The 27067-nt window shown below is 43.1% G+C and overlaps 1 protein-coding gene across 2 annotated transcripts; it reads right to left on the bottom strand.

The window, feature by feature from the left end:
- Positions 1-11673: 11673 nt before the first annotated feature.
- Positions 11674-26518, bottom strand: CACNG8 (calcium voltage-gated channel auxiliary subunit gamma 8). Of its 2 annotated transcripts, XM_061589174.1 has the most exons (5): positions 26183-26518; positions 22398-22481; positions 13526-13666; positions 11883-12317; positions 11674-11852 (listed from the first exon to the last, which is right to left on the bottom strand). In XM_061589174.1, exons 1-5 carry the CDS (start codon positions 26403-26405, stop codon positions 11674-11676), a joined length of 1062 nt encoding a protein of 353 aa, XP_061445158.1. In that variant the 5' UTR covers positions 26406-26518. The 2 variants fall into 2 exon arrangements, with proteins under 2 accessions (XP_061445158.1, XP_061445157.1); XM_061589173.1 differs by having other exon boundaries at positions 11674-12317.
- Positions 26519-27067: the final 549 nt, after the last annotated feature.

The following is a 27067-nucleotide window of genomic DNA, read 5'->3' on the forward strand; positions in this document are numbered from 1 at the left end:
CACAGGGTGAGGCTGGGGATGGAACAGCAGCTACCTCACACTCCCCACCCCGGCAGCCTTGGCAAATGTGTGGAGCACCTGTTACCGTTCTTTATCCATCGCCTAGGCAATCAGGGTTATTTTAAGGCTGCAGGGCGCACAGACGGTCTGGATGTGTGCGTGCGTGTGAGTCTAATGGTTTTAAAGATGCAGGGGCCAAAACTGAAAACTCTCCCAGCGACAAGGGGGTTCACTTGCCCCACCTTACGACACCACCCACTGCTGGGCCTGGAATGCCCCAAGGCATTTTCACTCTGTGGAACTTGCACTGGTTGCAGTCTCTCTTTTGGATTCACACCCGCCTGATTAACAGCAAGTATGCACGGCACAAAAATCATGTTATGAGTATGCCAAGCACATTTATTTAGGTACGTTCCACAGAAGCAATAATTTAACTTATTTCCAAGCAAGGTTGCATTCACACTGTACATTTATTCCATTATTATTCCACTTTAAAGAGTCATGGCTTCCCACAAAGAATCCTGGGAAGTGTAGTTTGTGAAGGGTGCTGAGAGTTGTTAGGAGACCCCTGCTCACCTCACAGGTCTGCGGTTCCCAGAGTTCCCTGGGAAAAGGGACTGATTGTTGAACCACTCAGGGAATTGTAGCTCTGTGAGGAGGATAACAGCTCTCAGCACCCTTCACAAACTACACTTCTCAAGATTCTTTGGGGGAAGCCATTACTGTTTCAAGTGGAATAATAGTGGAATAAATGTGCGGTGTGAATGAGGCCCAAGTATACTAATCCTCCCTTCTTCTGAACGCCAGTCTTATATCTTGCCTCTGCTATCATGTTATCTTATCATGTTACCTGTACTTTCCAGAGGTTGTGGGACTGCAACTCCCATCACCCCTGACCATTCAGCCATGCTAGCTGGGGCTGATGGGAGCTGTAGTCCAACAACTATATGCAGGGCCACAGGCTTCCCTTAGGCAACACATACTTGGCTGGAAAACTGCATTGCAAAATATGGATAAATGGGAATTTTGAAGGATGGCTGTTTTTTGGTTAATATATTGTTTAGGAAAGTGCAAATTAGATAGGTTTACCTTTAAATGTGAACTGAATCGAATTTCTACCCCATGCCATCCCTACTTAGTCCCCATGCACAACCATAACTAAGCCTTTTGTGTTACTAAATAAACATATGTTATTCCCCTGCTTTCTGTGACCTCTAGCCCTTTGTTCTTCTTCTGCTGTCTCTCCTGTGCAGAATTTCAAACTGTAAACTCCTCAGGGCAAGGATTTGTCTTTCTGTACTTTATAAAAAACCATGCCATATTGCTGATGCTATCTTTCAGTGATCAAGTGCTATACACATTGGGAAAGAAAGTAAGTAAGAAAGAGCATACACAGAAAACATTTAGGGGGTTGACAATGCACTCTCTCTTTGGGAGCATGAAGGGTGAAAGGAATCATCTAGTTAAGAAAGTGGAGTGTGCGGCCTCCGGCCTGTGAGCAGGGATTGTGGTTCCCAATGAACAACTGTTGTTTTTTCACTCCTCATATTTCCTTTTGCTAGGTGACTTAGACAGGTTTTTACCTTTTTATTTGCGTAATAATAATAATAAAAACTCAGGTGGTTGAAAGTTTATCAGCTTGGAACTGAAATGGGGCCACCCAAAAATAAGACAGTACTTTTTATATATTCTGAGGATTCCTGAGAAAATTATAAGTTTGAAATGTAAAAGGAAAAAAATCACATCCTCTCAAAAATTGGCTGGGCAAGGAAAAATCTGTGAGCTTCCAGGATACATGGAATGTTGTGGTGGCAGATGAAAAAGAGAGAGAGAGAGAGAGAGAACACCTGGAAGGGAGGTGAAGAAGAATGCCTTGGAGAGGACAAGGTTAGGGTTGGGGAATGTGCGCTATGATGAGATTAAAAAAACTTGCACTACACAGGGATGTTCCAGGAGAAAGGAAAGGAAAAAATACCTCTTTTTTCTTTCCCTCTCACCTGAACACTTGCCTCCCCGCTATATAGCTACAAAATGCTTAGGTTCAGCGCTGGCAGACTGACAGAAATTTGAGGTGTCTAGTGCTTTAGGGCAGAGAAGGGGAGAACCTGGTAGCTGGTGACTCCTTCCTTTCCCTCCTTCTGAAATCTCTGCCTGCATCCTGCATCACACGCTCCTGAGAGGCTTGAACCATACTGCAAGGCTTCTGTCCTAGGCTGGCTGGGTCCTTGAATCAGAGTATTCCTCTGGGGGCGGTAGGGGTGAAGTGCTGTACTGCAACACTGTGTTACAGGTCATCATCATCTGCAACTGTGCTTAGCCTCCTGGATTTCTGGAAGGGGAAGGAGGCCCAGCAGGCCGTCAGCATGTGTATTTGAAGGGGTGTGTTCCCCATCACAGAGACAGCTGTTCAAAACCTGCAAACAGAAATGGGAGCTATGGGGAAATGTTGTGCTGTTGTGTAGGGATGGAAAGATTTGTCTGTTTCGGTTCTCTCAGTTTCTCATTTTTCCAATGTTAAATTCAGTCTACTACATTTCTGCAGCAATCTGCAATATTTTTTTTTTAAATCTCATTAAAATTCTCCACCATTTTAGTGCAAATTTCTCTAAATAAACACATTTTTGTAGGCAGTTTTGACAAAGGTACACATTTTTGCAAGCCATTTCTCATCATGTCATGCCTTCTTGCATGTTAGTTTCACTCATGTATTCATTTTTATGCACACTTTCCCCTAATATATGCATTTTTGTAAATGTTGTTTAGTTGGCAAACTGCATCCCCAAATTTGAATAAATGTAAATTTCGAAGGATGGCTGTGGTTTGGTTCTCATATTGTTTTGGAAATTGCAAATTTGACAAATTCTGCTTGAAATGCAAACTGAGTCAAAATTCTCACTCATGCCTAGCTCTGTGTGTCCTCAGCGCACCCCACACAATTCCTCACTTTCCACGGCTTGCTCCCATTCTCTTCTATTGCTCTGTTTCTTCCTCACTCCTTTCTTAGTTGCTCCTGCCTTTTTCTTCCCTTCCTTGCTATTTCCTCTCTTACCACCCCCTCCCTCCATCTCTTGTCCCCTTTCCCCTCAGGCTATCTCGCTCTCTTTGCTCTCTCCACCCTCCCACTTCCAGCAGTTCCTATCTGCTGGTTCTCCCTCTTCCCTGTATGCACAGCTGTGCTGTGTGCCAGGGCAACAACTTTTGAAAGCCTATTGCATGAGCCGTGATCAGGACAGGAGGTAACAGTAACTGAGCAGGGCTAGGCATGCGTGCATAGCATACATGTGCAGTAGCCTTTTAAGCAATTATTATTGTTATCATGATGAAGAAGAAGAAGAAGAATTTGCCCCTTGGGGTCTGAGTTTAATTTCTTTCTAAACCCTGCATACATCAGGTGAGCATGCTGGAATGGCCATTTTTGTCTTGTTTTGTCTATGGTCTGATTGGCACATACCACCCAAGTTCAACACTGGAGGGAGGGACAGCATTTCCCCCCCTGAAGGGCTCATGGTTGCTTTGCAACAATGCTGGGGTACTTGTCCCCAGATTGTCCAGCATCCCCCCCCAACCGGCTGTCAGGAGGTAGATTTTCTCATAAAACTATGGTTTAGACAAGGAGTAAAGGAAGAGTCAATGACTTGAGGATCCAGGCCTGAAGGTGTTAAGTAAAATCTGCAGAGGGCAAAGTGGCAATTTTAGAATGTTCATCCATGCAATTACAAGCGGGCGGAAGCATCTGGTGCCACTCTCCCCTCCTTTCGGGGAGGGGGGAGTTGTGTGTCCGCAAGCTGATAGAGAGAAAACACTGAGTTAGCATGAAAGGGCTGCTGTTTGGGGGTTGTAGGGAAATGGTGGTGGAGGATCTGTAGGGGGCACTGTGCTGCAAGGAGTGAGATGCAAGGCTGAGAATACATCCAGTGGTGTCAGGAAGATGGGCAGACTGAGTGCCTCTCCTTTGTGGCTTTTATTTTGGTTGTGTGTGTTTTGTTATGTGTGTTTTGCTTTCTTAACGCCTGAAATGGGTAACCTTACTGCAGCTTAAATCAAATGCACTGCCCTCGTGATGAGCCAGGCAAGTGCATTATTTGTGTCTTGAAACTACTCTGTGCCGGCTTGTTACCATCTGAAGCACAGAGATTAGAGGAGTTTACATCTTAGGAAATAATAATGATCATTATAGTATTTATTTATTTTATTATCTTTTTAGCCCATACAACCTCTGAGGAGCTCGGGGCAGTGTACATGTTCCCCATTTTAACCCCATAACAACCCTGTGAGGTGGATCAGGCAGAGTCACTGTGAGTGACTGGCCTAAGATTGTTCAGCAAACTTTATAGATGAGCTGGGAATTTGAACTCTGTTGCTTGTTGACTGAGACAGTTTTAAAAAATTATTATTAGTATGATTATGGCACACTAACTGCTAGACTGCACTGCCTACCACTGATAGAAGCAGTTACAGATGTCAGAGAAGCCCAGTGCAGCAGTAACATAGCCAGCTGTCGTAAGTATCCTGCATTCACACACACAGATCCCTTTGCCCTTTATCATCCCCCTCTCTCATGCAAATCCTCCCCTTTTATTGTCTGAGCGAGCCACAGTGTGATGTTAATGTCTATGCTAGCATTTTTGCTAACTGTGGTTAGCTCATATAAACCCATTTCTAACCATGATTGCAGATGGTGGCTTAACTGAACTGCAAGGGCATTCACAAATCCATCAGTTCACAGGTTCAAAAGGACACTCCATTGCTCCAGACAGTGGGCAAATATGTGCCTGCAGTTCTTTCAGGAGAGCTATGGAGAACTATGTTCCTAGCAGTGATGGCTGGTGCCCATTGGAACTGGTAGGGCACAAGGCAGAGAGACCAACAGTAGGTGGAGCCAGAGCCAATGAAAGGCAGAGCCAGGTAAGGGTAGAGACACACTCATTGTTCTGCCGGTCCAGTGCATCTCCACCTCTCTCTTCTGAAAATGGGGGGCACACAACGCTAATCAAATCCCACCCCTTTTTACTGTAAAACCTGATGGGATCAGATCAAGTGTGCTTTTTAAAAAATGCAGCTTCAAACAGATTTTGCAATTGATTGGCAGATCAACCCTTTGCCCCTCCAGGTGTGGCCAATGGGAACGCTTTGCTGTGCTCTCACAGCCTAATTTGAATTTTGTCCCTTTCCTCCTCCTCTCATCCCTGCAGCATTCTACAAGGGGAAATACTGAGACCATGGAAGAGGAAGCTAACGAGCTGTGCCACCCCTTGGACTAGATGTAAGAAGGAAGGCAAGCAGGTGGGGGCTGGCTGAGGTTGTTGGGGCAGCACCCTGTTCACCTTAATGGGCCAGTCTTCACTGGTTCCTAGTCAGAGACTGTGTACAGACTATATATAAAGCACATGGCTTCCCCCAAACAATGTTAGGAACTGCAGCTTACCCCTCACAGAGCTATAGTTCCTAGCACTTTTAACAAGCTACAATTCCCCGGATTCCTTGGAGGAGGTGGGAGTCATGTGCTTAAAACATATGGTGTGTATGCAGCCCTGGAGCATGTCCTTGTGTGCTTTGCATGCAGAAGTGTCCAGGTTCCATCCCTGGCAGCTCCAGCCAAAAGGATCTGATAGGAAATGATGAGAAAGACTTCGTCTACCCAAGCTCCTGGAGAGCCCATGCCAATGTGACTAGACCATCCTGGGCTAGAAGGGCAAATGGCCTTACCTGTTATGAGGCAGCTTCCTATGTGCCACATAATTAAAACCAGGCTTGAGCAGTGTGCCAGGCAAAATCATTGTAATTGCCAAGAGACTGCCAGTTGCATCCATCCCAGCTATAGTGAACAGGCGCCACTTTATATTTAATAATAGCATAAAAGACCAACTTCAACTGCCACCTGCAACATGCGACCCAGCTTAAAGTGTAACATGTTATATTGTGTATATAAAATACAATTAACAAAACAAAGCTATTAAAACCGTAAGGCAAAACATTTCAGTTTCTGCCTCGTTCAGCTGCTCTGATGTGAACCAAAGGGTGTTGTGCTGTTTGATTCTGTAAAAATCATATAGACAGGTCAGTCTATTTCTAGTCTGTTTCTGTTCCAAGTAAATTAATTCATAATTATGTTCCAATCTGCACATTAGTCTTGCCAGTGCAGATTAGGTCAGTTCACACTGAAATTCAAAGAAATCAAATTCCTCAGACATAATTTCTCCTGCCCACCACCATCTCTCTCTCTCTGTTTTGGGAAGTTGTTTGTACTTTTTGGGTGGTATTCAATGCCAGTCCTACTCAGAGTAGACCCATTGAAGTTAATAGACATGATTAACGTCTATGGGTCTATTTTGAGTTTTATTTAGTTGAACATAATCCTAAGCATTCGGACACTTCTTAAGATATTGTAACCAAATTTGGCATGATGGTTCCTGAGATCGAAGAGCAGGTTGTCTGGATACAATCTGAATCAAAATGGCAGACTGAACCTTTCAAAAAAACTGCACTGATTTTAACCACTGATTTCAAACCTGCACTGATTTTTTAAAATACTTATTTGTTTATTAGATTTATATCCCACCCTTCCTCCCAGTAGGAGTTCATTTTTTGGTTTCTTAGAATTCCCAAGGAATGCCAGGTACAAGGCTGCTAGTGGATTATATGCCCCTGTGTCTCAGGGCACATCTGCAGTACATACATAATGGCGTAAAAGTAATTTCTTCTTCCTGGGAATTAGCATTTGGGGGAAAGGGGAGAGTTGCAATGTCTCAACAGACAATTCTTACCATCCTCATTAAACTTGGGGTGGAACTGTAGCTCAGGGACAGAGCAGATGCTTTGCCTGAAGAAGGCCCAGGTTCAATCCCTGGCATCTCCATTTGAAAGAGATCAAGTGGCAAGTGATGTAGAAGATCTCTCCTGGAGAGCCACTACCAATCAGAGTGTCAAGGAGAAGTAGCTCAGTGAGTCCCAGATTCAATTCCTAGCAGCTCCATGTGGGCTGGGAGAGACCCCTGACTGGAACCCTGGACAGCTGCTGCCGGTCAGTATAGACAATACTGAGCTACATGGACCATTGGTCTGACTTGGTATAAGGCAGATTTCTATGTCTATATAGTGGGCTTGATGGGGAAAAAATTATCCAACAATCTGGGTGGCATAAGGCAGCTTTCTGTTAGTCGGGGGGGGGAGAGCCATGATGGTTAAATCAGGACAGAACTAGGATAAAAATATTGGAGTATGGTATATATAGCAGTGGAGTACAGAAATGAATAGTCTGGTAAGACTGGAGGTTGAAAGAATAAAGAAACTTGAGGTTTATTACTCCTGGAAAATTCTGAATACAGATATACATGTGACCATTATGGAGTTATGAGGTTAACACTCACACACTAACTAACTAGAGGAAGGAAGGAAGGAAGGAAGGAAGGAAAGCCTGAGAAAAACAAACAAGTAGTTACAAAAGAAGGAAACAGTGAGGGAAGAATAGGTTGCCTTTCTGTCTATCGCCCCCACTCCCCGGTTCAGGTTACTTGTTACCAGCGCTAGTGCTTTGCTCACAACAAAAAAGGGGGAAATGTAGAGATGTGCCATCTCTCCTTCTTTACCACCTTTCTGCTATTTCTTTTTATTTATTTAACAATTTACATAGTGATTAATTGTAATTCAAACAAAGAAACCCTGCTCTGCTTGTGGACTTCATGGAAGTATCTGTTTAGCCACTGTGGGACGCTGGACTAGATGAGGATGGTCCAGACTTGGCCTGATCCAGCAGAGCTCTTCTTATGTAATGGGAAGACACAGGATGGATTGCTTGGGGACCAGAGAGGGGATTCTGCTGCCCAGCATTTTACCACTTGTGATGCTCCCCCAACTACTGATTTTCGCAGAGCTTGGAAGTTACTTTTTTGAACTACAACTCCCATCAGCCCCAGCCAGCATGGCCACTGGATTGGGCTGATGGGAGTTGTAGTTCAAAAAAGTAACTTTTCCAAGCTCTGGATTTTTGAAGGCCACCAGGTGGGGAGTAGGGGAAGATATGATTTGGCTAAAATTGGAGGGAGGCAACAGATGGAAATTGTGGATCAGTGTGTCTCTTGCCTTTTCTCCCATAATTCAAGCACATCCTAACAGCGAGCTTGTTGCCAAAGATAAGGAAGATACCCCTTTGGGTGCCGTAAAGGAACTAACAGGCCAGAAAGTGGAAAGAGCTGTATGGGTTAGCAGTCTATGAAGGATGTTGGAAAAGGAAATGGGGGCAGAAATTGCCAATGTCCCATGACCAGAACGGAAATTAATCCAGCAAAACCAATCAGTAGTTACTGTTGCTGTTGCTTTTCAGTCTGCAAACCATAAGTGATTACATCCCTCCCCATTTTCATTGTGTTTCCTTTGCAATGAAATGAATGGAGTGGAATAATGTGATTGCAACATAATTGATGTCATTAATTACGTAAGTTATGTAGTTTCACCACAGTGGACACCAAGATGAATGACTTAGTTTTTGGTGGAAGATGAACTGCAGCAGAACGGAAACAGTGTTGCATGCAATGAACACAGGGTGGAACGGAAATGATGCATTCTTACATCCCTGCTGTTTACACAGCTACTCACATTCACCCTAGCAAAAGAACTCCAGATGTTGCTGGATTGCAATCCCCATCATCCCTGACCCCAGCCATGACAGCTGAGTCCAGCAATATCTAGAGGGGCACCGATCCCTGCCCTAGCACAAAGATCAGCCTGCTTTTTCAAAATTCCCAGAATGCACACTAGATACAGTAGGTGTAGTCTCCTGTATTAAGCAGCCCTCTATTACACCGTAATGTAGCAATGCCCTCCTTTGTGACATAAGTAGTTTTGGCCGTGTCCCTTTCCCTTCAATAACAACCTCCCCTGGACATATTTTCATAGGACTTTATTTGAAAGGTAGATTCCAGTAAAAATCCATGCATTTTTGTGGTTTTTGCTATTATGACAAACAGACTGTGGTTGTTTATTTGTTTGTGTTTTCACCTCCCTTATGAGTTTCGCTTCTTTATTCACCAGTAAGTAGCATAGTCAAGTGGATTTTGCAAAGAAAAAAAAAAAGTTCTTGTATTTTTAATTTTTTTTAATACGAAACCCACTTTATACAGAAAAACTTGGAACAGGTGATGCTTTTCCATCGAAATGTATTCTCTCTCTCTTGCACATTTTAAAATGTCCACTTTTTCTCTCTAAAGATTCTTAAATTTTAAATTGTTGATCCTCTCTCATTGCCACAAAAAACAAATAAAGGAAAAAACCCACCCTTCCCAATACAATTCTAAGCCCCCCCTCTCCAAAAAACTATACACTTTCATTAAAACAAATAAGAAAAAAATACTACTTCTTAAAAGGCTAGAGGAAACAGTAAAGAGACAATCACGGTTTCTAACTGTTTTTCAGACATGGCTTTCCCATAAATTAGCTACTGAAATAAGAGAGCGTGTCTTTAACAAACATCTTAGCAAGCTGTAGTTCTATTACCCAAACATTTAATTGTTTTAAAGTTCTAGATATTCTCCTTGACAATATGGCTACCTCAAATTATATTGTATTCAGGAATTCTGTATGAATTGGCCCTTAGTTCTGCAGCCAGAAAATTCCAAACCAAAATTCTTGACCAGAATTAATGGAAATTAGTTGATCAGCCAGGCAGTAAGCATGCTTAATCAGAATGAAGTCCTACTGCATCCAGTTGTGCTTACTTCCTACTAAAAGTCTGATCAAGGTTGCGAAAGCCAGTGCCAGCCTTTCCCAAGACAAATTGGTTGGTTATACAATTTGGTTTGAGTTTATTTTAATGTATTTTTGCTGAACGTGAAATATTCTGCTCCATAGTTTTATTCTCATGTATGGAAAGAGAAGTGGAATTCTGATGGCCTATCTTTGTCATTTAGTTTTTGAATTCTGCCTTCTCTTCCTCCTCCCTTCCTCATGAATTACATTATGACCTTACCCATTTTGTTAACATCTATTTACTGTAAACCCTCCCTGAGTCCATGTTTTAGGGTCACTATAAATAAACAACATAGTACTGATCTGATACCCCATTGCCAGTGCTGATATGAGAGGCCTTAATACTCCTGGTGCTGACTCCACTTCTGCACTTGCTCCAGATGCAGGGTAGGACCCGAGGAAAGCAGTAAATAAACTACTTTGTGGGAGATTATGTTTCTAATGAAAGGGAGTATAAATTCTGCATCGCACCACATCGCACCACCAGTCAAAAAGGAAATCCATCCAGATTGGCAGTGAGGATCTGCAGATCCATGTCTGCATGCACAAGTAGAGTGGTTCAGGATCAGGATACCAGGATAGTAAAACTGATTGCTCCCCAGTTGGCACCTGTTCCACTGGGAAAACAGTAATCCCACCATTGTATGTATGTATATATATAAAAAGAGTAAATTAACCAAGTCCTAAGAAACATCACAATCATTTTGTTCATCTTCTCATATATATCTATATGCATGTGTCTCTCTGAGTGTATATCTATCTATATCTATGTATTTATATATTTATAATACATGTAAAAATTATCCCTAGGAAGCTGATTTTGCGGGGGGGTAGGTAGGGATGAGAAGAAGAATCAATTTCTGTTTCTTCTAGTTTCGCTTTAAAAGTTTTTCTTCCAGACATTGAAAAGAAGATAAAGCGAAGGGTGGCTGGGAGGGAATCTGTCTCTCTATCTATTGGATGGACAAGACAAACAAAGAAAGTCAATAATGACTGGTTGAACATTATTTCAACGTGGGCAAGGGGTGCCTTGTATAAATAACAGGGACCCTCTCCTCCCCAGAGACAGCTTCATCTCAGGAAGAGCTATGGCTCAGTGTTAGAGATGGGCTGAAAACCAAAAAAAGTCCAGTCAAACATGTACTAGAAGGAGATGTGGCAAAGCTTAGTGGATTAGAAACACTTCTAACAACCACTAGGGGGCAGTTGGTCCTTTTGGATTTTCAAACACCTCCCCCCCCCCTTTTAAAATTTTCCTGGCACTGTGTTTTGGCACAAACTTTTGTCAGCCCTTAATTAAGCTGTAGTGGAGGAGAAGAGAGGGTCCCCTTATACCCGCTGAGGGAACAAAACACCCTCTTGATCCACACTGCAGCCTCAAATTTGGCACAGTACGCTGTAGAAGCCATCTTGTAGGAGGCTTATGAGTGGAGGAGCCAGGACTTTCATCCGCATGCATCACTTTCAGATCCTTCATCTGGTTGACCATTAGAGGTCATAAACCAAGTAGTCAAGAAGAACCATCCTCCTTCCTCAAGCACCTCTAGCATCCATTCTTCTGCAGCCCAACATGGAAAAAAATCCATCCAGGTTATCCTGGAGGTGCCTGCTTTGAAAGGACAACAATGTTTGGTTGGTTTCTCTTTAAACTGTAGGGAAGATCTGTCTCCATTGGTTCTTTGATGAAAGCCTCTTGGTGAACATACCCTCCACCTGGCTCCCACAAGGGGTGAGATGTGAACTTGGGTCCTATTCATGGTGGTCGTGGGAAGCGATGCCAGTTCATGGATGGATGGGAAAAGAAAGAAAGATGGATGGGTGGATGGATTGTTTTCTCGCTTTGCAACCTTCTGACTCTCCCAGCGTACTACGACTGGTGTCTTATCTTCACCTTCCCGTCTTCCAATGCCCTCTCCTCCCTTTCCTCCATCCCTACACTGGTGTTGTCTTCCTGTTGAGCGTGTTGGTGTTGGAGGAGGCATCTTTACCCAGGGTACCAGTTGCCCCAGCTACACCAGGCCCGGTCACTGTGACAGTGACTCCAGGGTCCTTGGGGAAGGTGTTATGCAGCTGCAAGAACCCACCACCAGTGCCAGTTGCACCCGATGTAGCTGCACCCGTTGATGCTGTTTCGCTGGCACCACCGTAGAGCGAACTGACGTTGGCTTTGGAGGGGTCCCTTGAGAGTGTGTACATGGAGATGTCAGTGGAAGGGAAGCCCTTGAGGCCTACCGGTGAGGTTTCTCGGGACTGTGACGGTTCAGTGGAGCGGGAACTTGAACGCGACCGGCGGCGGTATCGGAAACGGTAGCTGGGCAGGCGCAAGATGGCCGACGATGAGGAAGAAGGGTTTTTCAGTAGCTCAGTGCGGCTCTTACAATGGGCTTCACGGTTCTTCTCAATGTATATGTTGACAGCTAGGACTCCAATCATCTCAGCCAGGATGAAGGAAAGGCCACCAAAGTAAAAGGACCAGCCATACGAATAGTGGCTCTTCTTCTCATCATCACGTTTTGTGCCGGGTTCTCCAGTATTGGCTGAGATGTAGACGATGACACCAATGATGTTACTGAGACCTGAGGAGGTGTGGAAGTAAAGAACATACGAAACATACGAAAAGGCTTTGTGTTAGGGAAACATTGCTTGAGAAAACGTGTATACAAGGAGAAATGCACGCTAATGCTGATTAAATTTTGTGAGGACTTAAAAAAATCACAAACTGATGATGATTTAAAACCTCTGTTTTAAAACAGCTGCATTGGTTGCCAGTTCATTTCTGGGCCCAATTCAAGGTTCTCATGTTAGCCTTTAAACCCTATACAATTTAGGTCCCAAATATCTGAAAGACCACCTCCTTCCCTACAGACCCTCTTGAGATCAGCAGAGGGGGCCCTTTTGGTAGTCCTGCCACACTCAGAAGCTCACAGTGGATGGGTGGGTGGCCTGGGGGAAGACATTCTCTGTGGCAGCCCCTAAATTGTGGCACTCCCCACAGAGACGGGTCTGTCAGCTTCACTGGACTGTTTTCAGCGAATGATGAAGACACCTCTTTACTCTGGCCTTTGACACCTGAGACGTATATTTGTAGGACCCATCCCTATTTTTTGTGATGTGATTTTCGGTTGTTTTCAACTGTTTTTAATTATGTATTTTAAAACTATTGTGACATGCCCTGGGACCTTTGGGTGAAGAGCAGGCAATAAATCTAAATTATGATGATGAAATGTGGCAAACTTCAATTCAATTTGCCACATTTCGTTGTTATTCATATTTAGATTTATTGCCTGCCCTTCACCTAAAGGTCCCAGGGCGGATCACAATAGTTTAGATTAGAAAAATGAGAAACTAAAATTGACAGATGTTGCCCATTCCTCGCCACTGGTCCATTTAGCCCAGTCTCATTGGCAGAGTTCTTGCCCTGCCCGGCACCCTGAGGACCTTTAACTGAAGATGTCAGGGACTTTTGACCTTATGAATGCCAAGCATTTGCCCCAATCGCTGTGCTATGCCCTCTACTAAACTCATAGAGAGTGTGGGATCAATATATAACAAAGAGGAAGGGACTGGATGAGAAGTTAGAGGTAAGTGATTGTGAAGTTGCAGATGGATGCATGAAATGGTAAAGGGAGCATAATGGAGTGGCAGAAAAATAGACTAAAGGGTAAAGGTTTTGATGGATAGCACACACACTATCAGTGAATGGGCCATCAAATACACCATGGGATACTTCAAACCACATTAGAGAACCAGAGAGGGATTCTTTTGGCTTGTACACACCACTCACCTGCAGCAACAAATAGGATGCCAGCACCTAGGATAATGTTACGCTTGGACTTGTAGACACGACTTGCAGCCACGCAGAATCCTCCCAGCAATAGCAAGATAGCACTTAGAATGGGGAAAATGCTTGAGGCTCGTACAACACCTGTGGGGAGGTAGGTAGGGAGAGATTATAATGCAGAAAATGACAAATGTCTGAGAGCAAAGCTCTCTGCACACAGACAACTAGCATCCCAGGGAAGGCTCTAAGCCAGCTTTCCTCCTGACATGCTACTTTTCTATGCGTACAGGGTTCTTTTTTTAAAAAAAAATTAATACAGATAAGTATTCAAACATGCAGTCTGTACCTTCAGTCCGAAATGGTGGAGCCCAGCAAGAGCTAGACCACTAGATTTTGTTGATGGTATACCTTACATTTGAAGTGCCTGAATCAATCCGCAACCTCTCTAGAGCTATTTTCATTTGTATGCCAAGTTTTATTTGCTGTAGTACTGCAGGGATAGACACAGCAGGGCATGACAGGGCGCTGAAACCATTTCATAGCTCCAGGGCCCTCGTCTTTCTACCTGAGCTGAATCCATAGGGTCATTCCATTAGTGCTCAGAACATTCCCTGAAATGTTTTGAAGGTTGAAAATAAATGTTCATCCTTTCAATTATAGGTAGGTAGAGAGGAAATCGGATGCATAGTATGGAGGTCTTGTTTATTTAACAGTTGGTTTGCCTGGAACGGTAAACATTTTGCTAGTGCATGTTAGTGGGAAATATACATTGGGTTGGGCTGTGGGGGTTGGGGGAGATTTTTTGTATCAGCTTGGGGGGTTAGTTCTTAAATATTCTTGCTTTGGTGTTATTGTTGAGCTTTATGCTCATTATGTTTTGATGTACTGTATATAGATATATTTTCTTAATTTAGTGATTATACTCTTTATTATGTGCTGTGTTATTGTATTAAATTATTTGTGTGAACCGCTTTGAGCACATTATTTGTGGAAAATGCGGTATATAAATAAACTTAATAATAATAATAATACATCTTCAGAGAGAAGTTCCTGGAGATTACACACCAGGCTATTGTGTTATATCAGGTTAGAAGGTGACCATCCTTTGTTTAACTCAGTTGGTTGCTAATGGGTACTGATGGTCAGGTTTCCAGAGCTAGCTGATGTTTGCTCATTGTTTTCTGGTGGCTAAAAAATGTTTCTTCAATGAGCATTGATGTCTAATGGCTACTGAACTATGACACACTCTGTGTACTTGGCTGCATGCTAGAGAAGCAGTTGGAAATTGACATGGAAAATGTTTCCTCTAAAAAACTTTAAAATGCTTTTTTAGATCAGCTGATATGAACTAGTTTCTCCATAACAGTTTGAAAGAAGAGGATGCAAAAATTTCAATTCACCTAGGACATTCAAAAGCTTGAGCCACTTCTGGAAGTCTCACATAGAACACATAATTGCCCCATCACATTCTCTGAATCCATTCCCCACATTTCTTCCCTCCTTGGGATTTCCTAGCTTGTGTCCATTTTTAATAAACCATCCTGCCCCAAAAAGGAAAGCAACATTCAAACTTCACTCAAATCGTTAGACACAGACCTACCAACATTTTGCAAGTGAAAATGTAAGGGCATACTTGTAATTCACTGATTCTTATTAAAAGATTCACTGCCTCAGCACCCTGCATCACTTAATTATACAGTACTAAAGGCTCTACTCCACCTTCTGTGTTCTGCAGATATTTATTTTGCAGTAATCTGCCCTCAATAGCCAAGCGTTTCTTCTTTTGGTTAAAGATAAACTAGAAAAACTTGTTATCAACAATTCAAAGTAGATCTATTGTGCAAAGTGGCAGGTTGTGCAATGCATGATGCCTTATAGTGGTCATGCACTCCAACATTTGGTCATGCAGATTCTCCAGCAGTCCCTATTTATCTGGGGTAGTGCGTGATGTTTTTGTACCCATCCCTCATAACTCACTGTCTCTAGTTTTGTGTCTTGGGAATGTCTTGCTTCAGCACCTTGAACAGCTCACTGAAAGTTCAGATGAAAACCTGGAGCAGATTCCACTGCCCCACTGACATGGAGCCACCAGCCGCCACTTCTGATTAATGTTTGTAAGTGTGAGAACTGTCATTCTTTGGAGTTCAGATCCCTTTCCAGGGTCTCTAGAGGTTTCATCTCAGAGTATGCACACAAAGGCATCATACAGTGATCAGCCAGCCATTTCACATACTGTGGCTCCAGAGGTATATTTGATTGTTGATTCAATTTCAGTTCAATTCAATTTGTACATAATGTCCTACTTTAAAAAAAAATGTTCCTAGCTTTAACCAAATGAACAAGCACTCTCCCAACTTTTAAATTTGTATTAAGATACGCAAGTACACTAAGCCAGTCAATGAGCAGAGCTTTCAGCAATGTATCAATCATGAGAGGGAGGGTGGCTCAGACAGTTATCCTCGGTATGGGAGCTGGGGTGTAACAAGCATGTCCCTGTTTTCACCTGTGAAGAAATATGAATATTTGCTTGCATGCTAGAGATAAGATGTGACTTACCCAACACTCCGAGATTTAAAGTGGTGCCTTTAGGGTAGATCTTTGAGGTAGAAGTCTAGGGGCTCACTCAACAGAATGAGCAGGGGGACCCCAAAAATGCAGCATGGCAACATTGGCCTGGTTTGCACATAATGTAAAGCCATGGTTTATTAAACAGCAAACCACAATTTGTAGCCATGGTTTGTTGTTGGCTTACAAACCTTGGTTTATTTTAACTGTGGCTTGGCTTTGCATGCAAATCTGGTACCCTTCCTTAACCATGGTTTGTTTGGCCACCCCATCCCAGATGCCCACCAAGCTACAAGGGCATGATGCAACAGCAGTGGAAAAACAAGCCAAATATTTGGAGAAATAAGTCGTCATTTGTCTGTGGGACAACCCATGGATAGCTTGCAGTTTATTAAACAAACCACAATTAGCAATTTAACAGCAATACGGACCAGAAAAAAAGGGACTGCCCCTGATTAACATAGACAGGGAGCAGTGTATGAGACAAATTTCCAGAGCAGAAAAGAAGATTTACTTATGCACAAATGACTCCATCCTACTCTGTCAAATCAGAATGGATTTTTACAGGGACAACGAAGAGAGCTCTCTTGCCTCCAGGGTCAACAGTGATTCCAAAATACGAGCTTTGGTGTTTCAGCTGTACAGGCACTGGAAAGGAGAAAGGTGTATGTTTTGCTTTTTTTCTAAAGGGAATGTAAAATGGCTCCTCCTCCACTTTGAAAAATATCTGGACATTTTGGCTGCAATGTTCTTTAAAAAAAATCTGTAGGCACAGGATTGAGGGAGCTGATTTAGGAAAAGGTAAGGACTTCAGAGGAGAACCATAATAGCAGCTACCAGAAAAGATTTTCATTCATAAATACTTGGACAAGGAGTAAAAATATTAAGATGACATTCGCTTGCAGGGTGGGCTTTAGCCTTTTTGCTACCTGAGACAAAAAGACAAAAGGTATACAGTATACAGACTACAAACTACTATTGGCTTTATATCATTTGAAATGGAGGTCCATACTGCATCCCGGTATGAATCTTGGGAACTGTAGTTGGTGAGGAAGATGAGCATAATGCTGAGGTCCCTAATCCTGTTCATTGAACTACAGTTCCCAGGCTTCTGTAGGGCAAAGGAACAACAGTCAAACCCGTTTGAGAGTTGGCATTGTGAAAAAATGGAGGTATGAATCAGGAGTTCCCAGTTCAAATTTTGCCTCTGCCATGAAATGAGTAGCTTCTCTCCAAGTCTCAGGTGCCTCATCTGCACGATGGGGATAATACTACTGACCTATCTTGGAGGTTTGTTGAAGAATTGCAATAAGAAGGGTTATGTGTGAAGGGTTTTTTGATACAACAGAAAAAGAGCTCATAACTCTGCCGCTTGCTGCTGCTCTCCTCCTCTTCCTTGAGGCCAGCTGTTCCACCTGCCCTGTGAGGAACAGCATCAGGACCATCTGCACTATGGTGATGATGGTATGAAGAGAGCTCCTGTGAGCCTACCTGCTGTGATGGGTGTGACAAGAAGATTACAGCTAGGCCCCCAAAGTCAACAACTTCCCGATAAAGTCAACAACTTCCCGATAAAGTCAACAACTTCCACCGGCATTACTGTCATTTTTCTGAAAGTGAGGTCACCAGACTATTTCTCAGGGGCCACCACAGCCTGTGGTTTCTTTTTAAACTGTGAGCCACCTATTTCCATCCAAGCTGCTCATTATAAGAACTTCATAACATTAAGAATTTGGTGCTAAAATTTGCTTGTTTTCCTCCTCCCTTTCCACCACTTTTCATTTTCCTTTTGTGTTGTGTCTTTTTAAATACTAAGGCTGAATGGAGGTGCTGTGTTGTTTTTATTGATTTGTAAGTCCCACTGGGATATTTTCCAGCTGAAGAGTTAAGTAGAAATGCTTTGAATAATGAATGAATAAAATAAACAATCACTTTCTGTCCCACCTCTAAATCCCACTAGCCTGAGCTCTGTAAACCTAATGGGAAACATCAGAAGGGTGGTAGTGTCCTTCTGCCATGACTGCATGAGCAGCTGATGGCTGCACCTGTAGGCAGTGCCAATAACTGAAGTGGAGGCCCAGTCATATTCAGACCTAGCACAGCATCCTCCAGGCTCTCTGCTATCTTTACTGCCAGATTCTGATTGGCCAGTAGACTCAGAAAACAGGAGAGAAGGGAGGAAACAGTTCTAATTGGCTGCTACCAGCAGAGATAAGAGAGACTGATTAGAGCTGTTCTCTCTGCTGTTCTACAGTTCTAATTGGACATTACTAGCAGAGAAAACAGAGAGAGTAGTTCTAATTGGATGTGGCTAGCAGAGAGAGGAGAGAGTTTTTATTGGAGAGTTCCTGAAGGTGAGCAGGTGATAGCAAATGTCGCAGGTGATAGCAAATGCCTTTTGGAAGGGATTGTTACTGGGTGCCATTTTTTCATTCAAATGGCTTGCACATGGAAGTACAAGCCCTGACATTTGGACTGAGGTGAAAGTGGTTCTGACTAAAAAAAGGCAGTGGATACACAGAGTTGCAAATGCATTTACACAAATTTCTAGCCTAGCAAAATTCTTACTAGCCTACCCGCCTTCCAGTAAATGAATGAATCAAAAAGCACATTAAAATTAAAAACTGCTGCCTATGATCCATGCCCTGCTGTAGCAGAATTACTACCAAAAAAGAACAAAAACACAGAGAACCGCATATCACAGTGTACAGGGAGAGAGATTTTGTTAAGAGGTTTTTCTTAGGAAGACTGTTGGTTTGTAATAACCCTAAAAATTATTGTGTAATGTTCTCCTGTTTCTATTCAATATCACTAAAGTTTCATACCTCTAATCAGTGCTTCATTGGCTTCCAATCTGAATTTGTGTTCTTAGTTCATGGATTCCATTTTTTGTGTCCATTTGTGTCTACTGCAAGTCCAAAAGCTAGCACTGGGTGTCCATTTGAACACAACTATTACTTTAAAAATGCCTTGAAATGTAGCAAATGAGCACATGTGCCTGTACAGTACCTTGGTGGAAGACATAAAAGTAGCTAATGGGGAGGGAAGGGGAGGAGAAATGGAGGATCCAGAGGCTGCAGACAAAGAACAAATGGAGGATCCAAGGCTTGCAGATGGCGGTGGGGCGATCCTGATACAGAAGGAGTATGCATGTGTGAAGCATTAGTTTTATGTATAAGTGACTTGGGGGAATTAATTGGCTTACATTCTGTGAAATGGGTGTTCTGTTGGAGAAGAACACAGTGGGTTCAAATGAGGAGCTTGGTGTCTGGGGGGTTCATATCTCACCTCTGCCTTTTACTCAAGTTCTTAGGCAAGATATTTGTCTTTTAGCCTGAAATTGGTGTTTTGTTGCAGGAGTAATTATTGTGATTGTTGACACCCCCCATGGCAGCTATTTTGTAACCAGCTATGTACCCCAGCTATTTTGTGGCAGGGCCCACTCAGCCCTCTCTCCATATTACAAATGTGCTCAATTTATGCCCACCCCTACTTACTTATTGGCGTAATTATTGTTTTTAGTATTGTAAAGACATATAGTTCAACTATGTGTCCAGCCCGTGAGTAAATTACTCCCTCTGTTAATGTGTGCCTTTAAGAGAGATAGTTAATACTTGGTGTGTGGATAAAACAATTTATGTCACCTAAATCAACTTCATAAAAATCAGTAAGATTTGGATAGGACATAGGAACATTACGTAAATGAATTCTGTAGTGTGTGTGTGTGTGAATTTTAGAGATATAAAATCTTAACACATTGCTTCCTATGTCAATTATATGGATACTTTTTCCTTTTTTACAATTGAGGGGGGAAATGACATTGACACACTGCACAGTACAGTGAGGAGGACCGGTGTGTGGGTGTGGGTGCTCATTCTTCCCCTGAGCCTCTCAGAGCCTGAAAACGGGTCTGGTTCTATCGCTGACCTACAGCCCTTGGTATAAACGCTATATCTTGGTATTGATCTTCTGCTGCAGTGTTATATACATGCTATTACAGTTCCTGTTCTTAGTAACAGTCTGACATATTTCTTTATTCAAAAGGATTTATAAACCACTTAATATTTTACAACTCTCTAAGCTGTATACAACATAAAAATAATAAACAATACAATTAAAACAAAACTATAAAACCAGTAAACCAGTAGTATAAAAGCAGGAGTTCAGAAGATTCAAATCAACTAAAACAGGGTCCCATCTGGTGGATCATGGAAAGCCTGGGCAAAAAGATATGTATGTGTTCTCTATTTTGTGCTGTGTGGTTGACCTCTTTGTCTACTAACCCCCAACCCTGCACCTGATCAGCTTCCTCTCCTGGTGGTAGAGAAGCACCTCAAAGATGGCACCAGTAGTCATGAAGAGCAGCCTTGTTGGGCAATATGGGTTTTTTTTTGAGCACTTAAGCCCAGAAATGTGCACAGGATATTTGTGCCCATCACTGACCTGAGGGCATTCTCTCTCCCCACCTCCCCATCATCACTGCGAGAGACTGTGGCTAGGGAGGTTAGTGTCCAGGGAAGCATTATTCTGGACCCAAATTGCACTGACACTTGCCATTCCCAAAGTGTGCCCTAAATATGCTGCCTGACAGAGTCAGCCTTGCTAGTTTATTTAGGGCCAAAGTAGATGAGATGCAAGAGATCTGTGAATAAAATCTTCCAAGTGTTTTTCTTAAGGTATTAATAGCAATCAATTGATCTCCTATTTGTATTTGAACTTGAGGTCCATCTAGGCCAGTACTATGTCTCTAGCAGCGGTCAATGAGATTCTTCTGGGAAGCTAATGAACAAAGTGAGATCTGAGTAGAAGTATGCAACGTGTTTTGTATGGGGCTGTCTTACACCCTCCCATAGAATAAAGTACACAGGCTAGGAGTATACCTGGATCCAGTGTTATCCTTGGATGCCCAAGCTGGCACCAGAAGTAAAAACTGACTTGTCACCTGTTTGGCTGGCTTGCCAGCTATGGCCACAATAGGAGGAGATCTGACCTCACTTATTCATGTCCTAGTTATATGCATACTGGCTTATTGCAATGCTCTCTATAGTATGCTGCCTTTAATGCCAGGATGCTGGTAGGAGCAAGGCAGTTGGATGATACTACAACTTATCCTACCTCAAGTGCATTGGTTTCCCATTAGTTCCCCAGGCTCAGTTTAAGGTGCTGGTAACTGTTTAGAGCTTCAGAGGTTAACTTTATGGGCTGCCTATGCCCATATGAACCTGCCTGGACTTTTAGATCAGTGCTTGAATATGATTCTGCTGGTTTTCGATCCTGCTGTGGTGGTGGCTTTTTTTTTTTTTGATACTCTATTGATTACTGATGTTGTCTTTTATTGCTATTCTCATATATTTCTTTGAATATAAGCCACTTTGGAAAGTTGGTTTGAAAAATGGGATACAAATAAATTAAAACAAACAAATAAGCAAATAAAAGCATGGTGCTATCTATTGCCTCTTGCTCTGAGCATCTGGTAATCTGAGCTATCTGGCTTCTGAATGTGGAGGCTGCAGTTAGCTGTTGTGGTTAATACCATTCCACCATGGATATTCTCCCAAGCGGTAATATTACTTATATGCAAGAACACAGACTTCCTTTTTTCCATCTCCTTCTGATTAGGCAATCTGCATTTTAAATGTACCTACCGCTGCAAATCAAGCCAGTACCCTTTGCCATAAGGACGTAAGAGCTTTCATTTTACGAGTGACTGTAGGAATTTGAAAGATGTTCAAGGCAGGGAGCAGTATGGACACTTTTGTTGCTGATGATGTTTTTGTAAATTCAAGGCAATTAATTCACCCGCAGAACCCTAATTTGGCTGGAGCTTCTACTCCAGAGAGTAGTTGGCATAATGATGGTTCCTGCCCAGCATTTGGTATTCAAAGATGGGGGGGACACAAGAAGCCGCTCAGCAGAACTGGTGGAAATCCTTGGAATTTCTGACACAGCCTCATCTATTCTGCTGCTGCCTCTTTATAACTTGTCAGTAATCACAGCACCAAGGCATAAGTGCACCCGTGTCTCTGCAATATGACAGACTTCAAGGAATCCACGGCATTGAGAAACTGCATCTTTTTTTTGCAGTGTAATACCCCCACCCTCGAACTCAAGATCTGAGATCTGATGTATCCCGTTTGATATGTAGCCGTTGCAGTCCATCTCCAACTTAATTTTTGAGACCAGTTATCTCAGCCCAGCAACCTCTGACACAGTATTCAGACTCTGTTTCCCTTGGTAACGGAGAACAGTAGAGACATGTTACTGCTGGGGCCAAGGCATGGGAATGAATAAGCCCCCTATTTATACGTACGTAGGAGGTATTCCGCGCTGTCGTGATCATAGTCTGTGTCCTCTGGAAAATGGTTGATTTTTACACACACCCCTCGCTTCAGCCCTGGAACGGAAGAAGACAGAAATGACCAGCATTCAAAGCAGTTCTGTGAACATGGCTTGAGGTTGGGGCAGCATTTTGATGCCTCTCCTGGTAATTAGCCCCTGGATTGGGTTTTCTGTGACACAACCTTCACTACCAAATCCCCAGCTCTTACGAAATCTCAAGGCCGTCTGCCAAGCCACAGTTTTCTCTAGCCAGGCCTCACCACCAACTGCTACCTCATAGGAAGCTGCCTTATACTGAACTAGTCCATTGGTCCCTCTAGCTCAGTATTGTCTAAACTCACTGGCAGTGGCTCTCCAGGGTTTCAGATTGGGGTTTTTCCCAGCCTTGCATGGGGAGATGCCAGGGATTGAACCTGGGACCTTCTGCATGCAAAGCTGGTGCTCTGCCACTGAGCTATGGCCCTTCCTAAGAAGCCACCCAGAGCGCACTGTAGCTGGGGTCCTTGATGAGGCCTACTATAGTTACTAACATTGTTCTTTCTGATAGGCCCCCAGTAAGCTGAGTCACTCTTGATTGGCCAGTTGCAAGTCCTACACGTATACAGTACAGACTTGTGCAGTGGAAGTCTATGCCAGCTCCTCATTCAAAAATAGTGCCTAAACTTTAAGGAACTGAGCCAAGGCTCCACCACTCCACTTCCACAAGATGTGGCGATGGTCACTATCTTAGATGGCTTTAAAAAAGGATACACACATTCACAGAGGATCGGTTTATCAATGGTTACTTAGCCACCATGGCTAAATGGAGCCTATGTGGTTAATGGCAGTATGCCACTGCATACCAATGGCGGCTGGTGGCTCCATGGCTGTGGGGCGGTGGAATCCGCTCTGGGTTTTAGTCTGAACTTTCAAGCAACTGTCCAAGACGCTGACAGCTACTTGAAACTTTAGAATAAAACCTGGAGCGGATTCCACTGCCCCAGTAACACGGAGCCACCGGCCACCACTGCTGAATACCATTCGCTATGGGGGAAGAGTGGGGAAGGCTTTTGTCTTTGTGTCCTGTTTGTGGGCTTCTTGGAACTACTTGGTTGGCTGTTGTGGGGAGCAGAATGCTGGATTAGATGGGTCTATGATCCAGCAGGGCTCTTCCTATGTCAGCTTTCACCATCTGGAGGCATCAGCTTGGTGAAGGCTGTCTTATGTTTTTTGTCACTGTAACTCCTGCTTCACTGCCCTTGTCTTCTGCACCACCACCCTGACAAGTTTGTTTATATTTTCACAAGAAACTACCTAATTTGCATTTTCAAACCAATACATGAGCCAAAACACAATTCTTTTCAAATTTGCACTTCTCTGAATTTTGCGATGCAATTCCAAATAATTTGTACAAAATGCATATAATGGGGGGGAGTACATAAAAATGCATATGTTACTGGAAAATAACACACACAAATGCATTATATTAGGCAAATTTGCTTGTATAAGTATTTATATTAGGCAAAACTGCATACAAAAATATGTAAGAGAAATTTACACTATAAAATGCTGACACATTTCATGAGGCTTTTTTAAAAATGCAGTTTGATGTAGAAGTGCGAAAAACTGAATTTATGATTGGAAAAATGAAAACCTGAGACTGAAATTGACAGATTCATCCATCTTTAGTTGCAGGTGTGTAATGATGGAAGTATAAGCAGCCAATCCAGGCTAAAAGTGCTAGGGAACCTGGCAGGGGGTGAAATTAGTTTCCCACTTCCTCTGCTGAACAGCTGATCTGCATCATTTTAACCTTTCTCAAAGGGCTCTGTGAGCGCAGGACAAGTATTGGCAATGCAGTGACAAATCACACAAAGTCACACAAAATGAAGGGGCTTCACCAACCCCATCACCAAATGTATCACAGACCACTCCTCCTTGCCAGGTGGGTCAGTAGCACTTTGACAGTTCACAGAAGAAAGTCCGGTTCTGCAGCTCTATTCAGGGTCAGAAATATTGCCACAAACCATAACTCTAAAGTCATGGCGCCATCGCCATTGTGTTTCCTCCCAACACAAACAAGGCTTCAGAGGAGTGACTTTTGTCAGGACCACAGCAGGAGAGGAATTGGCTAGTGTGGAAGGACCCTAATTTTGCTCCATGGGGGGGCAGCAGGAGGAAGAGGGCGGGAGGCACAAGCGCCTGCAGCCTTTCTCAAGGCTTCAGAGCACTTAAAGGAAAAGATATTTTTCTGGGCAAGAACCTGGAATCTTTGGCTGAGTCTTGTGTGGGCAACATGGCAGCCTGCTTACTGTTACGTGGGTAGGGTGACAAATTTGGAGTAAGAGACTGCTTCACAATAACAACAGCATACATTTCCTTACAGTTAGTATAATGCCTAATGTGACAGGCAGGATTGTGGTGGACTTGTAGGTTGCAAGGATTACGTGGGTGAGGAGTAAACTCCTGAAGGATCTCCTGTGAGAGTGAGCACCAGATTAACCACTGCTGAGCGAGGGAGGTTTTTGCCCTCACCTCAGTAGTATCCCCAAGTACAGTGCTATAGTTTTCTTCCCTAGGAGTGAAGGCAACCATTCACGTACATAGGAGAAAGGAAAGGGGTGCATTCTGGAATGTTATTGGGGTATGGATTAATCCTGCTGCCATTAAGAATCAAGTTTACTCCAATCTCCAGTGCTCCATTCTATATTCTGTTCCTTGGTCACACTTAAGTGTGACAGAACAGTAGGACAATGGGATAGAATGCTGGTAATTGGCTTTTGTAATATATCTATATAGATTGTTTCTTTGCTGCTCCAGCTGCCTTCCTCTCAGGTTGTCTCATCAACTGCCGCTCTCAGTCAACAGCTGCCAGGCCATGCATATAATGAAATCTTGGGTTGCTTCCTAACTTGCAGTTTAGTTGGGAATTGCCATCCTTTGTACAATTGTGCTTTACAGAGAATCCAGATGGTGTTGTTGCCACCTTGTTGCATCCCAGTGTTTTCTGTGGGATCCATCTTTTTTTCAGACCTGATTTGTATACTTTTTATTTATTTATACAACAATGCTGCCGTGCTAGGCAGTCTGGTGAGGGATAGAAAAGCATTAAACTTTTCAGAGCTACTGTGCCTTTAATTAGAAGTTTCTGCTTGTGGCTTCTGCCTCTAATTGCTTCCCATTCAGTATGGCTGGTGAATTGCCCTGTAATCACTCAGCTTCTATTCCCTGTGAATGCAAGGGGATTTGATTACTAGTTTCCTCTCATAATTTCTTCTTCTTTTCTTAGTGTGAAATAACATTATTTTATAATGAGGAAGATGGGGAATAATGAGAGGAGATCAGTAATCAAACCCTCCCCACAGGGAAAACTACGTAATTAAGGAGCAATTAAGAGGATTCATAATTAATGTTGCTGACACATTGCACAGGAAGAGGCAGAAGCTGCAAGGAGGAAGCTTCTAATTAAATTTACAGGACCTCTGCTGAATCAAACTTACTTAACATTATAGAAGGATCTTAGTCGTGAGTGGAACCACCATTTGAATTTTATTTAAAGCTAACTGAGGGAAAGCAATGCCCCAGTGTGGAAAGTACCGTTGGTTTTTAAGGCTGGCAATCATTACTGAACTACAGTGTTTTAAGTCTTGGGAGCTAAGTCCATTACTTTCCCCTAGAATTCTTGCCACAGGGTTCCCGTTGTCTGCCACTAACCTTTCCTCCCTATCCCAGAACTTTTTCTCTATTGAATGGATTTCTTTGGACTGTGTTCCTTACCTTCTAAGCAGCATATCCTCCAGAGGCCTGAATGGGTGAGCCCTCCAGGATCTTTCTTGTCCTTCTGGGGAGTTTCCTCAGTAGAGATGTTGGTGGTATTGCAGATGAAGGCACGGGCATACAGCCAGTAATCTGTGCCGATGGCAATGATCATGAGGCCGAAGGCTGCAAAGGCCCCCACGGTGGTGAGTAGAATCTGGACACCTTTCTCACACCAGACCATCCTCTCCTCATTCCAGCGTTTAAGTGACTCCAGCTTGGCGGCAAGAAACAAGACCAGGAGTGAGAAATTAAAATAGTGGCAGCTGTGGCAGTGATGCTTTCAAGGAACTAGGTGATGGATGCCTTCACTATTGTCGCTGGCTTACTCTTCCAGTGGGCAGAATCTGGAACATACGAGCTTTTCAGAAACAACAACAGAGGAGTGCCTTGTTTTACCTACTTCAATGTGGTAGATAGAGCCTGGATATTAGACAGGCTAGGAAGATCGTCTTGCAAAGTTCTTAGCAATCCTGTGAATAATGCTGCTAGAGCTTCTTTTGGATTGCTCCTGGACAATACAATTAGGTTCTCTTGGAAGCTCTCTTGTCAGACATTCAGTAGAAGCAACTCTAGATGGACTTCAAGATAGTTTCCTGAGAAAGTGTAGGAACCTCTTGGGGACTTTTTGGAGAATAGCTGAGGATTTTAAGACAGCGTATAAAGAAATTCTGGAGAGCTATCACACAGATTTTATGGAGTCAGAAGAGGAAGGTCTGAGTAGCTAGCAGAGAGTAGATTGTCAGAAATAGCCAGAGGTCTACTGGTGAGCTTCTGGATCACTTTTGTGCAAATCCTGAAGAGCTGGTAGAAAAACCTCTGGAAGGCTACTTCTGGATTGCATCT

This window comes from Rhineura floridana, chromosome 11 (assembly GCF_030035675.1).
Source record: "Rhineura floridana isolate rRhiFlo1 chromosome 11, rRhiFlo1.hap2, whole genome shotgun sequence".
Lineage (NCBI taxonomy): Eukaryota > Metazoa > Chordata > Lepidosauria > Squamata > Rhineuridae > Rhineura > Rhineura floridana.